The sequence below is a fragment of the Oncorhynchus mykiss genome, chromosome 12, assembly GCF_057628025.1.
Source record: "Oncorhynchus mykiss isolate SJ-2025 chromosome 12, ASM5762802v1, whole genome shotgun sequence".
Lineage (NCBI taxonomy): Eukaryota > Metazoa > Chordata > Actinopteri > Salmoniformes > Salmonidae > Oncorhynchus > Oncorhynchus mykiss.
In genome coordinates this window covers 93,783,537-93,799,431 of record NC_143033.1, presented here as the reverse complement: position 1 = coordinate 93,799,431, position 15,895 = coordinate 93,783,537, and the positions used below count along the sequence as shown (strand labels likewise).

The window sequence follows — 15,895 nt, the reverse complement described above, 5'->3', positions numbered from 1 at the left end:
ATATATAGTGCATTTGGAAAGTATTCAGAAACCTTGACTTTTTCCAAATGTTGTTATGCTACAGGCTTATTCTGAATTTGATTAAATATTTTTTCCCCCTCATCAATCTACACACATAATGACAAAGTGAAAACAGGTTTTTAGAATTTACCTTTTTAACATAACTATTCAGACCCTTTGATATGAGTATCGAAATTGAGCACAGATGCATCCTGTTTCCATTGATCATTCTTGAGATGTTTCTACAACTAGATTGGAGTTCACCTGTGGTAAATTCAATTGATTGGACATCATTTGGAAAGGCACACACCTGTCTATGTAAGGTCTCACAGTTGACGGTGCATGTCAGAGCAAAAACCAAGCCATGAGGTCGAAGGAATTGTCCGTAGAGCTCCGAGACAGGATTGTGTCGAGGCACAGATCTGGGGAAGGGTACCAAAACATTTCTGCAGAATTGAAGGTCCCCAAGAACACAGTGGCCTCCATTCTTAAATAGAAGAAGTTTGGAACCACCAAAACTCATCCTAGAGCTGGCCGCCAGGCCAAACTGAGCAATCAGGGGAGAAGGGCCTTAGTCAGGGCTGTGACCAAGAACCCAATTTTTGCAGCATTGAAGGTCCCCAAGAACACAGTGGAGTTCCTCTGTGGAGATAGCAGAACCTTCCAGAAGGGCAACCATCCCTGCAGCACTCCACCAATCAGGCCGTTATGGTAGAGTGGCCAGACTGAAGTCACTCCTCAGTAAAATGAACTTCACAGCCCACTTGGAGTTTGCCAAAAGGCACCTAAAGGACTCTCAGACCATGAGAAATAAGATTCTCTGGTCTGATGAAACCAAGTTTGAACTCTTCGGCCTGAATGCCAAGCGTCTCGTCTGGAGGAAACCTGGCACCATGCCTATGGTGAAGCATCGCGGTGGCAGCATCATGCTGTGGGGATGTATTTCAGCAGTAGGTACTGGAAGACTAGTCAGGATCAATGGAAAGACGAACAGAGAGAAGTACAGAGAGATCCTTGATGAAACTTAATACATTATAGAATAAGGCTGTAACGCAACAACATGGAGAAAGTAAAGGAATCTGAGTACTTTCTGAATGTGTGTAAATAATACACATGGAATGATTAGGGCCCTGTTAAATCACATCTACTAACCATCTTTCTGATTTCAACATATTGTGTTTCAGAAACGAGGGCAAAGGTGGCCCAATCAGGGAACAGATTGATACATTCACCCTTGACACAAACAGCTTGGTTGGGGAGCACCCGGAAGTGTCACTGCATCTGGCATTCCTCAAGACGGAGGTAGGGTTTAAAAAGAAAAAGAGAACGATATGTAAAGCTTGATAAAGAACGGTGATAATAGCAAGAGCATTGTGCAGTTTTCTCATGTCCTTCCTGTATTCAATTGTTACCATGCACCTGCAACAAAGATAGAAGATAGCTCAGGTGTGCGAGTGCCTTTTTGAAATTTTAAACAAACAATCAGGAAATGCAACATTGAACCCCTCCCCCCTCCCCCACTCACCCAATCTTTAGAAAGTAGCCATGTAAACACACCGTCCAGAAATAAGGTTACTATTATCTGTTCCATAGACTGCTTACAAGGTAAGGAAAAGACTTAAATTAGGGTCTTCTTGACCATGTTTTTCTATCTGAAAGGAAACTGAATTGAAGGCAAAACTAATCTTTGACCTCCGTGAGAAAAAGAAAAAAATCTACTCCACTTTAACCGAGTCAATCAAGGACACCATGCATCGATGCTATATAAGTAAGTCTTAAAATGAAAATATATTATCTGAGAAAGTGTTGTATTCTAGTTATGAAAATTATAATGATATTTGGGAAGTAACACGTTCTTAAACATATTTAAATGTATTAATAGCAGATACAATGGTTATGGAAACAATATGATGACTGTGTTTTAGGGGCATCAGAGCATACAGGAAAAGATTCTCTGAAAAGGATGAAAGATGATTTACATCAGCACATGAAGAATAACAACATTTTCCAGAAGGCCAAGGAAGATATGCTGGTTTGTTTAACCAACCTGAAGGTTTGACACATTGTACCATAGAGTTAGAGTTTGAAAAATGCATTTAAGTGACACTCAACAATGATACAATAATACAAAATACTGATAAACAAATAACACATGAAATTGAGTTTTGAGGCACTAAAAACAATCATGGTCAAACATGGTGCATGCTTCATCTATAATACATTACATCATCTATACACATGTATGCATAAAAACAATCATGGTCAAACATGGTACATGCTTCATCTATAATACATTACATCATCTATACACATGTATGCATAAAAACAATCATGGTCAAACATGGTACATACATTACATCATCTATACACATGTATGCATAAAAACAAACAATAAAAGGGTAATGATTGACTTTGACTACATGTCCATAATGCATTTATTACCCTAAGCATTTCATGAACGCGTTTGGGACCTGTAATAACACATCAGTAAAGATTATTGAAATATATTCATAGCATATCTATAGTTCATTCGCGTCATGCTATGCAAAAGCTCATATTTAGGTACAGTATCCTAATAGATGCATCATTACAATGACAGCCTAGTGTCATCATTATGGCTGTTCTCAAAAGTGTGCTTCTGCCATACCCGTGCTAGAGACTATGCCAAACCACGTTTTGAAAATGAAGCTGAAATGTAGCATGTACCAGCCCCATTTCTCCCACCGGCCACTATAGGCCCATGACTTACCTTCTTCTTCCTCTCACTGAGGTCGATGGTGCATGAAGATCCCCACAGGGTTGAATCCCTAGGGTTCATTTTATTAATCAAATCGTGTAGTTGAGGTTCATATCATAACTCATTAACAGTCCTCCTCCACATCACAATTACGATGGTGACATTTACCGCAGACTGGAAGAAACTTTTTCCTTTAACGAGTCTGACGAGAAGTATATCCTGCTTTCACTGGAACAGGCCCAGATCCACGCCTTATGTGTGAAGAAAAGACGCCGGAAAAGGGGGCGCAGATCGGGGATCCTTTTGAAAATCCGTAGGCGAGCGAGTAAACTCCCAATGCCTTACATTCTTCTTGCTAAGGTGCAATTGTTAGAAGATAAAATTGATGACCTACTATTAAGATTATCCTACCAACCCGACATTAAAAACTGTAACATCTTATGTTTCACCGAGATGTGGCTGAACGAAGAAACGGACAATATAGAGCTGGCGGAATTTTCCTTGCACCGGCAGAACGGAGATGCTACCTCTGGAAAGACGAGGGGTGGGGGTGTGTCTTTTTGCCAATAACAGCTGGTGCACGATGTCTAATATTAAAGAAGTCTCGAGCTATTGCTCGCCTGAGGTAGAGTACCTTGTGATAACTGTCGACAATACTATCTACCAAGAGAGTTCTCATCTGTATTATTCGTAGCCATCAATTTACCACCACAAAACGAAGCTGGCACTAAGACCACTCTCAACCAACTCTATAAGGCCATAAGCAAAGAAGAAAATCTCACCCAGAATTGGCGCTCCTAGTGGCCGGGGACTTTAATGCAGGTAAACTTAAATCAGTTTTACCAGCATGTCACATGTGCAACCAGAGGGAAACAAATCCTAGACCACCTTTACTCCACACACAGAGATGCATACAATGCTCTCCCCCAACCTCCATTTGGCAAATCTGACCACAATTCTATGCTCAGGCTTCCTGCTTACAAGCAAAAACTAAAGAAGGAAGTACCAGTGACTCGCTCAATAAAGAAGTGGTCAGATGACGCAGATTTTGTTGTATAACCCACAGTAAAATAATGCATGAGCTTCAGTTTCAAAGAAAATCGGCGTTACAAAAAGTACATATACGTTTATCTAGGGGAGCGTTTTATTTTGACCTGTCTCAATAGAGAGAGGGGCCACTCCACATCTAGATTTGGCAAAATAGTGTCGATATTGCTTGGATAAAACTGTACGTACATAGGGTTTTGTCCCAAAAGTTACTTTCAGGTCTGTTAATCAGCAACATCACAATCCCATAAAAATACACTTTTACATAGATGTTCATTTGTCATGCTGCAAATCTCTGAAAATTCAAAAGAAATACATTGCCACTGGTGAAGCCATATAGGTCTGTAGTCCATATCGCCTTGAATAGCAGCATGTGGCATGTACACTACCGGTCAAACGTTTAGAACACCTACTCATTCAAGGGTGTTTCTTAATTTAGTCTATTTTCTACATTGTGCTGTTTGAGAGAATGCCAAGAGTGTGCAAAGCTGTCATCAAGGCAAAGGTTGGCTATTAGAAGAATCTCAAATATAAAATATATTTTGATTTGTTTAACACTTTTTTGGTTACTACATGATTCCATATGTGTTATTTCATAGTTTTGATGTCTTCACTATTATTCTACAATGTAGAAAATACTAAAAATAAAGAAAAACCCTTGAATGAGTAGGTGTTCTAAAACTTTTAACCGGTAGTGTATGTTAGTGTTCAAATGAAGTACAGCAGATGGATTGATGTTTGCTAAAGGTAAATGTACTCAAGTGTTGTTGCTATTGTCATACTGCCTTCACACAGCAGGTTAGAGGTGCATTTTCAGATGGGTTTAGGTTAGTACTCTTCTTGGGATCTGCATGTTTCCACAGGCCACCATAGCGATTATGAGCACACTTGCTGAATTCAAGTATTTGCGGCTTGAAAGCACACCAAAATGCACTTAAGAAGAACTTAGTTTATGAACACCCGATGCACAGCATTTAGACCTGATTGTGGTAAAGTACAATCATCACTTGGTGTGAGAGTGGACTAAATAATTATTTCTGTCCTGTATTAGGATCACATCATGATGCAACTGAAGTGTAAACTACAAGAATCGATGGATCTCTCACTCAAGACCCCCAACAGCTCATTCCTCCCAGGTAAATGAAGGGACCAAATGCTTTAGTTATTCCAATATAGTTATAATCAAGTCAAGTACTCGTCAGAACATGTCTGGAAACCATGTCCCCTTTATCTTGAGCTGCATTTAACTTGTGTCATAAGTAAATGTTTTCAAGTTATACATTACTCACGTTACTTACAATCTTGTTGTTTATAACAAATTGAGTAATAAACTTTTATTTTGGGTTATAATAAAGTAAGACAAGAACACAAAAACATTTCAGGATTTTAGTCCATGGCAGTCTAAAGTTCAGGATTTTACAACTTGATGTTAGTGGGAGCTGGTGAGCTTGGAGCCATGTGCAGAGAAGAGACCAGTTGAGGAATCAGTGCTTAAGGATAAACATAAATTCTTTACTGAGAAACGGTAACCGAAGGATCACAGTAACACTGGGAAAACCAACAAACACCATCTCAAACTCACTCAGGAGACAAATGTACATGGCAAACAATTCAAGCTTCTGCAAAGGAAAACAGAAAACACACCTCTTTTAACAGGGAAATCATAATGAGTAATAGGACACACCTGAGTGTCATTACTGTCTCTAGGACGGTCTCTGCTGCCCTCTGGTGACAGGTGGCCAGGAGAAACTGTAATCCACGTGGCCAGGAGAAACTGTAATCCACGTGGCCAGGAGAAACTGTAATCCATGTGGCCAGGAGAAACTGTAATCCATGTGGCCAGGAGCAACTGTAATCCATGTGGCCAGGAGAAACTGTAATCCATGTGGCCAGGAGAAACTGTAATCCATGTGGCCAGGAGAAACTGTAATCCATGTGGCCAGGAGAAACTGTAATCCATGTGGCCAGGAGAAACTGTAATCCACGTGGCCAGGAGAAACTGTAATCCACGTGGCCAGGAGAAACTGTAATCCACGTGGCCAGGAGAAACTGTAATCCACGTGGCCAGGAGAAACTGTAATCCACGTGGCCAGGAGAAACTGTAATCCACGTGGCCAGGAGAAACTGTAATCCACGTGGCCAGGAGAAACTGTAATCCACGTGGCCAGGAGAAACTGTAATCCACGTGGCCAGGAGAAACTGTAATCCACGTGGCCAGGAGAAACTGTAATCCATGTGGCCAGGAGAAACTGTAATCCATGTGGCCAGGAGAAACTGTAATCCATGTGGCCAGGAGAAACTGTAATCCATGTTTGGTTTTCTTCAAACAGCCACTACAAACCTCAGCTAACTTTAGCCACCACAAGCTAACAAACAATATAAATTATGGGGACATATGAGCATGTGTTTTTTTACTTAAAAAGAAATGGTCAAATCACCCTAAAGTAACAAACCAAATATAAAACCAAATATAATTAATTTCAGGGGATTGGCCACTATCTAACATCAAAATATACAAATCTTAAAAGCTGATGCTTGTTCTGAATGTTTTCTCTTGTGCAGATGATGTCACTGTGGAGTATAACAAGATGAAGATGTACTATGAGAAACTGATGGGTTGCGCTAGTACAGTACAAATCACTCCAAGACTGGATTTACACACAAAAACTACCATATTTGAATCACAGTCTGGGAATGGTAGGAAGCGTGTGAAGGTATGCTTGTGGGGAGTTGATTAACCACATCTCAACCATAGGAATTCAGTCTGAGAGTATTTGATCCCATGTACTATTGTTACCTGGTCTTCCTTTTTCTGTTACAGGTGTCAACAAGTGTAACAATGTTAAATCCTGAGATTGTCAAAGATCTTACAACACATGACCGCAAGCCTACGTATAGGTAACTAGGGATCACTGAAACTTCCACGACTTTATCATGGCCTTTTCCTATGGTCATGTTTACCAAAAGAGTGCTTGACTCTTTTTATTCCCCCCAAAAGTTTACAACTGTCATCTTTTCCTTTTGTCTGCATCGCAGGCTTCAATGCCCAAAGGCAGGTCTTTTCCAGTGCAGTTCCACTGGTCTGGTGTTTCTGATGGAAGGGAAGGGAGATGTGGTTTACAAGGTGACTCAATGGGACAGGAGCCTCCTGGGCTCCATGACACCAGCAGGACCCCTATTCAGCATTGACTGTCCTGAGCAGTCTGTCTGCAAACTGCATCTCCCGCACTGTATGTGTGATGGTAAGTGATGCATCACTGTATGTGTGATGGTAAGTGATGGATCGCTGTATGTGTGATGGTAAGTGATGCATCGCTGTATGTGTGATGGTAAGTGATGCATCGCTTTATGTGTGATGGTAAGTGATGCATCGCTGTATGTGTGATGGTAAGTGATGCATCGCTGTATGTGTGATGGTAAGTGATGCATCGCTGTATGTGTGATGGTAAGTGATGCATCGCTGTATGTGTGATGGTAAGTGATGCATCGCTGTATGTGTGATGGTAAGTGATGCATCATTTCAGTATATTGATTGTTTTAATATACAATATCAAGGTTATTCTAACACAATTATAAAACAGCTATAATGGGACACTAACACTGAATAATACATCCAATAATAATACATACTTTGGATGAAACTTACAGTAAATTAAAGCATTATTTACAGTAAATTAAAGCATTATTTACAGTAAATTAAAGCATTATTTACAGTCAATAAAATAATTGTTCTTATTCTGCAGAGAAGGATGACAATGTGTCCGTGGCCCATGTTACTGATGGCAACATGGAGATTGTTCAGCCACTCAAGACGACTGCTACACACGTGATTGTAAACATCACACACCTCTCCCTCTTTGGCCTCATCAGGGATGTGTTCTCCTTCCTCCCGGTCCGAAGCCAGGTGCTGCTGTTCCTCCGACCACAAGGGAACAGACCACAGAAGCGCATACTGAATGTTATTTTGTTGCCCAAGAATGTGCCACTTTGTGAGGTAATGTTTACAGTATGAAGGAATTCATTCTGCACACGGCAAGAGTTGTTTTGTAGAATGAACTTGAACGTAGATATTGTTCTAGCTGGATAAATGGTGGTAAAATGGCTCATTACCATTCCTTGATTTCTTTCAGAACTGTTAGTGTGAATGTGTTTGATCAGTTTGCCTTGAAGTAATGCACCTTTATTCTTTGAAGGTGGAATACCAACAGAGGGGGAGTACTTTCATTCAAACCAGCTCCAACTGCACATTGACTCCTAGAGGAAAATATGGCCTCTGCTGTGAGCTGGTGGCAAATTTTAGCATACAGCCAAAAGTAAGCATGGCCATCACATTCTACCATACATTCCTATATGCACTGAGTGTACAAAACATTAAGGACACCTGCTCTTTTCATGACATTGACTGAGCAGATGAATCTTGTTAAATCCACTTTAATCAGTATAGATGAAGGGGAGGAGACAGGTTAAATAATATTTTTTAAGCCCTGAGACAATTTAGGTATGGATTGTGTATGTGGGCAATTCAGAGGGTGAATGGGCAAGACAAAATATTTAAGTGCCTTTGAACAGGGTATGTATGGTACAGCAGTTGGCTTGTGTCAAGAACTGCAACACTGCTGGGTTTTTCAAGCTCAACAGTTTACCGTGTGTATCAAGAAAAACCACCCAAAAGACATCCAGCCATGATTACAAAACTGTGGGGAGTGGGGTTGTGACTCAATATTAGGAAGGTGTCCTTAATGTTTTGTACACTCAGTGTAAGTATTCCTTTGTAATGTGCTACTACTGGTTTGTGGTGTTGGGTTTGATGTGTGGTTTTTATGTGCATGTACCTGACACCAGGAAGTTCCCACAATAAAAATTTTCTATGTGCTATATGTCCAGCTACAGTAATTCTATCTCTCTGTTACTGTCTACATTTGGCTAATATTATTTTTCATCTTGTGTTTCAGAGTGGGCAGTTAGACTATGACTACAGCCCAAACTTCCACCCCACATTTCAGGTGTTTTTAGACTGCATGTCGGGTGCGGAGAACATCAGACTGAGTCTTTTAGACAGAGGAAGTAACGACCAAAGAGTGTGGGAGTGTCTAATTCCAACAGGTTAGATCAAATGCCAGTTTGTTATGAACCTGTACACCCCTCACCCCCTACTTATTTAAACTGTATACAACACACTGTACACCCCTCACCCCCTACTTATTTAAACTGTATTCAACACACTGTACACCCCTCACCCCCTACTTATTTAAACTGTATACAACACACTGTACACCCCTCACCCCCTACTTATTTAAACTGTATACAACACACTGTACACCCCTCACCCCCTACTTATTTAAACTGTATTCAACACACTGTACACCCCTCACCCCCTACTTATTTAAACTGTATACAACACACTGTACACCCCTCACCCCCTACTTATTTAAACTGTATACAACACACTGTACACCCCTCACCCCCTACTTATTTAAACTGTATACAACACACTGTACACCCCTCACCCCCTACTTATTTAAACTGTATACAACACACTGTACACCCCTCACCCCCTACTTATTTAAACTGTATACAACACACTGTACACCCCTCACCCCCTACTTATTTAAACTGTATTCAACACACTGTACACCCCTCACCCCCTACTTATTTAAACTGTATACAGCACACTGTACACCCCTCAACCCCTACTTATTTAAACTGTATTCAACACACTGTACACCCCTCATCACCTACACATTTCAACTGTATTCAACACACAGGATAAAATAAATGTGATTTGATTTTCTTCTCCACAACTTCAGATTTTGAACCACCTCAAGTCAGTCCGATCAACCCTCATCCTGGTAGGGTTTTGTTTCTCATTGTCTATGGCTACATGTCTGATATGGAATGTGTTTAAGTCTTGTCTTGCACAAAATGATGTACATCATCAAGTGATCAGTCTTGTTAAGAGAGACACATTCAGGTCATCAAATATGTTTTGTTGTATTTAGTGGCTTGTTTTGTAGAACACATTTGTTCTTATGGGTTTTAGTTAATTATGGCTCTAATAATATAACCATTTTCTGACATGAATCTCAGGTGCTGAGGCTGTACTGAAGCAGCTCTCGGAGCAAGCGTTTGTGGATAAGCATATGGCTGATCTCATTCAGAGGGTCAAGATGGTGCTGGATGTAGCAGATGACCTGCTTTTGGAGGAGATGATCCCAGATGAATTGCACTCAAGACTCCTTATGGCTGGGACCAGTCAGGAACAAATGAGACTAATGTCGGATGCTTTACAAGCAGGAGGAACAAGAGTGAAATCTGCCTTCTACAAAGCTCTCCTTAACCATGAACCTCGTCTTGTCCAGGACCTGGGTAAGATCAAACTCCTCTGGTCCCCTGAAGCTCAGTTGGTAGAACATGGTGCTTGCAATGCCAGGATAATGGGTTCACTTCCCATGACCACCCATATGTAAAAATATATGCAGAAATATATATAGTCCCTTTGGATAAAAGCATTTGATGACTGTCATATCATTTATTATTATTGCTCTCCCACTATGAGTAGCTGAAACATGGAGGGACATTAGTACGGCCCCTGTAACTTGCAAAGTTTCCCAAAACAACCATCATATTTCAAATAGACGGCCCTCACTTAGGGCTTGTACAGACATGAACTATTCGTCTGTCCATCAGATATTCAACTCATTTCATTGTTATCGATATTGCAGCATTGTGTGCATGGCATTCCCCCCCATTATTTTGTTGCATAAATAATCACTGCCCTCTTACAGACATCATACAGTATATTTAAAGATCAGTTTACAAATCAAATCAAATCAAATCAAATTTGTCACATACACATGGTTAGCAGATGTTAATGCGAGTGTAGCGAAATGCTTGTGCTTCTAGTTCCGACAATGCAGTAATAACAAGTAATCTAACTAACAATTCCAAAACTACTGTCTTGTACACAGTGTAAGGGGATAAAGAATATGTACATAAGGATATATGAATGAGTGATGGTACAGAGCAGCATAGGCAAGATACAGTAGATGGTATCGAGTACAGTATGTACAAATGAGATGAGTATGTAAACAAAGTGGCATAGTTAAAGTGGCTAGTGATACATGTATTACATAAGGATACAGTCGATGATATAGAGTACAGTATATACGTATGCATATGAGATGAATAATGTAGGGTAAGTAACATTATATAAGGTAGCATTGTTTAAAGTGGCTAGTGATATATTTACATCATTTCCCATCAATTCCCATTATTAAAGTGGCTGGAGTTGAGTCAGTGTCAGTGTGTTGGCAGCAGCCACTCAGTGTTAGTGATGGCTGTTTAACAGTCTGATGGCCTTGAGATAGAAGCTGTTTTTCAGTCTCTCGGTCCCAGCTTTGATGCACCTGTACTGACCTCGCCTTCTGGATGATAGCGGGGTGAACAGGCAGTGGCTCGGGTGGTTGATGTCCTTGATGATCTTTATGGCCTTCCTGTGACATCGGGTGGTGTAGGTGTCCTGGAGGGCAGGTAGTTTGCCCCCAGTGATGCGTTGTGCAGACCTCACTACCCTCTGGAGAGCCTTACGGTTGAGGGCGGTGCAGTTGCCATACCAGGCGGTGATACAGCCCGCCAGGATGCTCTCGATTGTGCATCTGTAGAAGTTTGTGAGTGCTTTTGGTGACAAGCCAAATTTCTTCAGCCTCCTGAGGTTGAAGAGGCGCTGCTGCGCCTTCTTCACGATGCTGTCTGTGTGAGTGGACCAATTCAGTTTGTCTGTGATGTGTATGCCGAGGAACTTAAAACTTGCTACCCTCTCCACTACTGTTCCATCGATGTGGATAGGGGGTGTTCCCTCTGCTGTTTCCTGAAGTCCACAATCATCTCCTTAGTTTTGTTGACGTTGAGTGTGAGGTTATTTTCCTGACACCACACTCCGAGGGCCCTCACCTCCTCCCTGTAGGCCGTCTCGTCGTTGTTGGTAATCAAGCCTACCACTGTTGTGTCGTCCGCAAACTTGATGATTGAGTTGGAGGCGTGCGTGGCCACGCAGTCGTGGGTGAACAGGGAGTACAGGAGAGGGCTCAGAACGCACCCTTGTGGGGCCCCAGTGTTGAGGATCAGCGGGGAGGAGATGTTGTTGCCTACCCTCACCACCTGGGGGCGGCCTGTCAGGAAGTCCAGTACCCAGTTGCACAGGGCGGGGTCGAGACCCAGGGTCTCGAGCTTGATGACGAGCTTGGAGGGTACTATGGTGTTGAATGCCGAGCTGTAGTCGATGAACAGCATTCTCACATAGGTATTCCTCTTGTCCAGATGGGTTAGGGCAGTGTGCAGTGTGGTTGAGATTGCATCGTCTGTGGACCTATTTGGGCGGTAAGCAAATTGGAGTGGGTCTAGGGTGTCAGGTAGGGTGGAGGTGGTATGGTCCTTGACTAGTCTCTCAAAGCACTTCATGATGACGGATGTGAGTGCTACGGGGCGGTAGTCGTTTAGCTCAGTTACCTTAGCTTTCTTGGGAACAGGAACAATGGTGGCCCTCTTGAAGCATGTGGGAACAGCAGACTGGTATAGGGATTGATTGAATATGTCCGTAAACACACCGGCCAGCTGGTCTGCGCATGCTCTGAGGGCGCGGCTGGGGATGCCGTCTGGGCCTGCAGCCTTGCGAGGGTTAACACGTTTAAATGTCTTACTCACCTCGGCTGCAGTGAAGGAGAGACCGCATGTTTTCGTTGCAGGCCGTGTCAGTGGCACTGTATTGTCCTCAAAGCGGGCAAAAAAGTTATTTAGTCTGCCTGGGAGCAAGACATCCTGGTCCGTGACTGGGCTGGATTTCTTCCTGTAGTCCGTGATTGACTGTAGACCCTGCCACATGCCTCTTGTGTCTGAGCCGTTGAATTGAGATTCTACTTTGTCTCTGTACTGGCGCTTAGCTTGTTTGATAGCCTTGCGGAGGGAATAGCTGCACTGTTTGTATTCGGTCATGTTACCAGACACCTTGCCCTGATTAAAAGCAGTGGTTCGCGCTTTCAGTTTCACACGAATGCTGCCATCAATCCACGGTTTCTGGTTAGGGAATGTTTTAATCGTTTCTATGGGAACGACATCTTCAACGCACGTTCTAATGAACTCGCACACCGAATCAGCGTATTCGTCAATGTTGTTATCTGACGCAATACGAAACATCTCCCAGTCCACGTGATGGAAGCAGTCTTGGAGTGTGGAGTCAGCTTGGTCGGACCAGCGTTGGACATACCTCAGCGTGGGAGCCTCTTGTTTTAGTTTCTGTCTGTAGACAGGGATCAACAAAATGGAGTCGTGGTCAGCTTTTCCGAAAGGGGGGCGGGGCAGGGCCTTATATGCGTCGCGGAAGTTAGAGTAACAATGATCCAAGGTCTTTCCACCCCTGGTTGCGCAATCGATATGCTGATAAAATTTAGGGAGTCTTGTTTTCAGATTAGCCTTGTTAAAATCCCCAGCTACAATGAATGCAGCCTCCGGATAAATCGTTTCCAGTTTGCAGAGAGTTAAATAAAGTTCGTTCAGAGCCATCGATGTGTCTGCTTGGGGGGGGGATATATACGGCTGTGATTATAATCGAAGAGAATTCTCTTGGTAGATAATGCGGTCTACATTTGATTGTGAGGAATTCTAAATCAGGTGAACAGAAGGATTTGAGTTCCTGTATGTTTCTTTCATCACACCATGTCACGTTGGCCATGAGGCATACGCCACCGCCCCTCTTCTTACCAGAAAGATGTTTGTTTCTGTCAGCGCGATGCGTGGAGAAACCCGTTGGCTGCACCGCTTCGGATAGAGTCTCTCCAGTGAGCCATGTTTCAGTGAAGCAAAGGACGTTACAGTCTCTGATGTCCCTCTGGAATGCTACCCTTGCTCGGATTTCATCAACCTTGTTGTCAAGAGACTGGACATTGGCAAGAAGAATGCTAGGGAGTGGTGCACGGTGTGCCCGTCTCCGGAGTCTGACCAGAAGACCGCCTCGTTTCCCTCTCTTTCGGAGTCGTTTTTTGGGGTCGCTGCATAGGATCCACTCCGTTGTCCTGTTTGTAAGGCTAATTAAGCAGATAATTCCTGCTATAATATTGTAAGGTATTTTTGCAGAGTCCAGTGCAGTTTTGTGGACAGAGCGTGTATTCATGTGTGTATTCTCATAGTGTGTATTCTCATAGTGTGTATTCTCATAGTGTGTATTCTTATGTATTTTGATGGGAAGTATGTACATTTACAGTAACATTTCTAATCCCATTCTTCTACCAATGGCAGCAGCAGCTTCCCACTGATGAATGTCATGACCTGGGTTGGTCCTCGACCGCTGGACAAAGGGCAGCAAGCGGTCGCTCTTCCAGAGCAGGATGTCAGAATACTACAGTCACTAGGCTCCTAATCTGCATCGGAGTGTTGGGAGATAAGACTGACAGCAAGTCTATGATGATTTAAAGTTAAAGATGTTATGGTCTTGTGTTTGTGCTAACATTCCACTACTTGACACTTCTTGTCATGCTAGACAGTCTGGCATGACAAAATCAATCAAAATCAAAAATAAATGTATTCATCACGCGCACAGAATACACTGTGTGTAAATTAATGAGTGTGGGTGTGCGTGCGTCTGTGTGGGTGGGAATGTGTGGAGTGCTGTGTGTAGACAGCCAGTGATTGCAGGTAGACAGTCATTGATAAGCTGTTCAGCAGTTTTAATGCTTCAGAGCTCAACCCCAGTGATGAACGGTGCAGACTTCACCACCACCCAGTCTTGTGGTGGAGGGCGGTGCAGCTGCCGTACCAGGCGGTGATACAGCCAGTCAGTATGCAGCTCAATGGTACATCTGTAGAAACTGGTGGCAAGTCTTTTCAGCCACCTGAGGAAGAACAGGCACTGGCGTGCCTTCTTGATAAATGCAGCAAGGAGTGGCAAGGAGTGGAATGTTACCACAAACACACCAGATTCCTTCAGGCTAGTAGTGTGTCCTAGTGTTTACAGTCATTTGTAACAATGTTAATTTTTAAATGTCTTTTGTCTTTGTAATTACATTCTTTCTCTGTAATTGGGTGGTGCATTTCCTCATTTCTCTCATTTACTTATATTAATGTAGTGATTATAAATTACTATTTTAATGTTGAAATGTTGACATTTAACACCATTCAGTTTGTACAAATGTGTTGAACCAGAAGGGTGCAGAGTCATGTTATTAATAGTCAGATTGTGTGTTTCTGACGGGCTACTCTGTTCTCTGGTGGTACTGTGTTCCACACAGGTCCAGCCACCACAGAGATAGAAGGAAAATACTTATCATAGAGGGCCAACTTTAACCTTGTGATGGTCCAGTTGTTGCTGTTTACCACAGTTTCCATTCTATTTCTCTGAAATGTTGCCTTACTCTACATATGGAATAGCAAGCCTGTATGGAAACGGTGTAGTCAGAACAATAAATGCAGTTTTGAGTGTTGTCATATATTTTCTGTTTAATTAATTGGTCTGAATTTTCATATCTTATCAAAAGTCCTTTATTACACAGATGTTTACTAGGTTTTTTCTGCTTTTGAATGGAGGCATATTATTTGAGCTACTACAGTTTGTTAATAAGGTGTTGGTTTATTTTTCATTAATTCAAAGGATTGATGAGGTTTTGTTTATGCTTATTGATTCATCCTTTTATACCTGCTTTTATCCAGAAATAACAGCTGGATGTGTTTCTTTCCAATTGACCATTTAACTCAAATGTGTCAATGTGATGTTGTTATAACCTAATAGTTACATTTAGTCATTTTGTAATTGGTTGATTATTGTTATGTCCATTGTGGGGGAAAGAGGATGTTTGAAAATCTTGTCCTGTTATGGGTTCATTTCTCAATAAATAATGACTATAAATAGTTATGGTGTGGCGATTCCCTTCACATGAAACAACATGGTGTGGTGTTTAGGGTGAGGGGCGTTAATGATTGTCCTAACAAAATAACTACTATATGATCAATACCAATGTTCAACATGATTAGAATTCATTTTCAAATTCAAAATATCATGGGTCTTATTACAATAAATACATCATGCTAAATGTATATTATCAGCGTGTAACACTGCCATACTACACC

At 42.0% G+C, this 15,895-nt stretch overlaps 1 protein-coding gene across 28 annotated transcripts in view; it reads left to right on the top strand.

The window, feature by feature from the left end:
* Nucleotides 1-15,676, top strand: part of LOC110538557 (nuclear GTPase SLIP-GC) — a 45,255-nt gene extending 29,579 nt beyond the window's left edge. For 8 of the 28 annotated variants that reach the window (XR_016485431.1, XM_090194208.1, XM_090194212.1 and 5 more), the window contains 13 exons: nt 1,185-1,302; nt 1,660-1,768; nt 1,926-2,053; nt 4,836-4,920; nt 6,347-6,498; nt 6,606-6,682; nt 6,821-7,026; nt 7,528-7,778; nt 7,978-8,097; nt 8,737-8,887; nt 9,592-9,633; nt 9,872-10,150; nt 14,072-15,676. Coding sequence is in view for 18 of the 28 variants with exons in the window: in XM_090194208.1 (XP_090050334.1) it covers nt 1,185-1,302; nt 1,660-1,768; nt 1,926-2,053; nt 4,836-4,920; nt 6,347-6,498; nt 6,606-6,682; nt 6,821-7,026; nt 7,528-7,778; nt 7,978-8,097; nt 8,737-8,887; nt 9,592-9,633; nt 9,872-10,150; nt 14,072-14,088 (1,735 nt within the window). In the remaining 10 variants the exon portion in view is untranslated. Of the gene's footprint in view, nt 1-1,184; nt 1,303-1,659; nt 1,769-1,925; nt 2,054-4,835; nt 4,921-6,346; nt 6,499-6,605; nt 6,683-6,820; nt 7,027-7,527; nt 7,779-7,977; nt 8,098-8,736; nt 8,893-9,591; nt 9,634-9,871; nt 10,151-14,071 lie in introns of those variants that run through there. The other 20 variants (XR_016485432.1, XM_090194209.1, XM_090194217.1 and 17 more) reach the window with 7 other exon arrangements.
* Nucleotides 15,677-15,895: the final 219 nt, after the last annotated feature.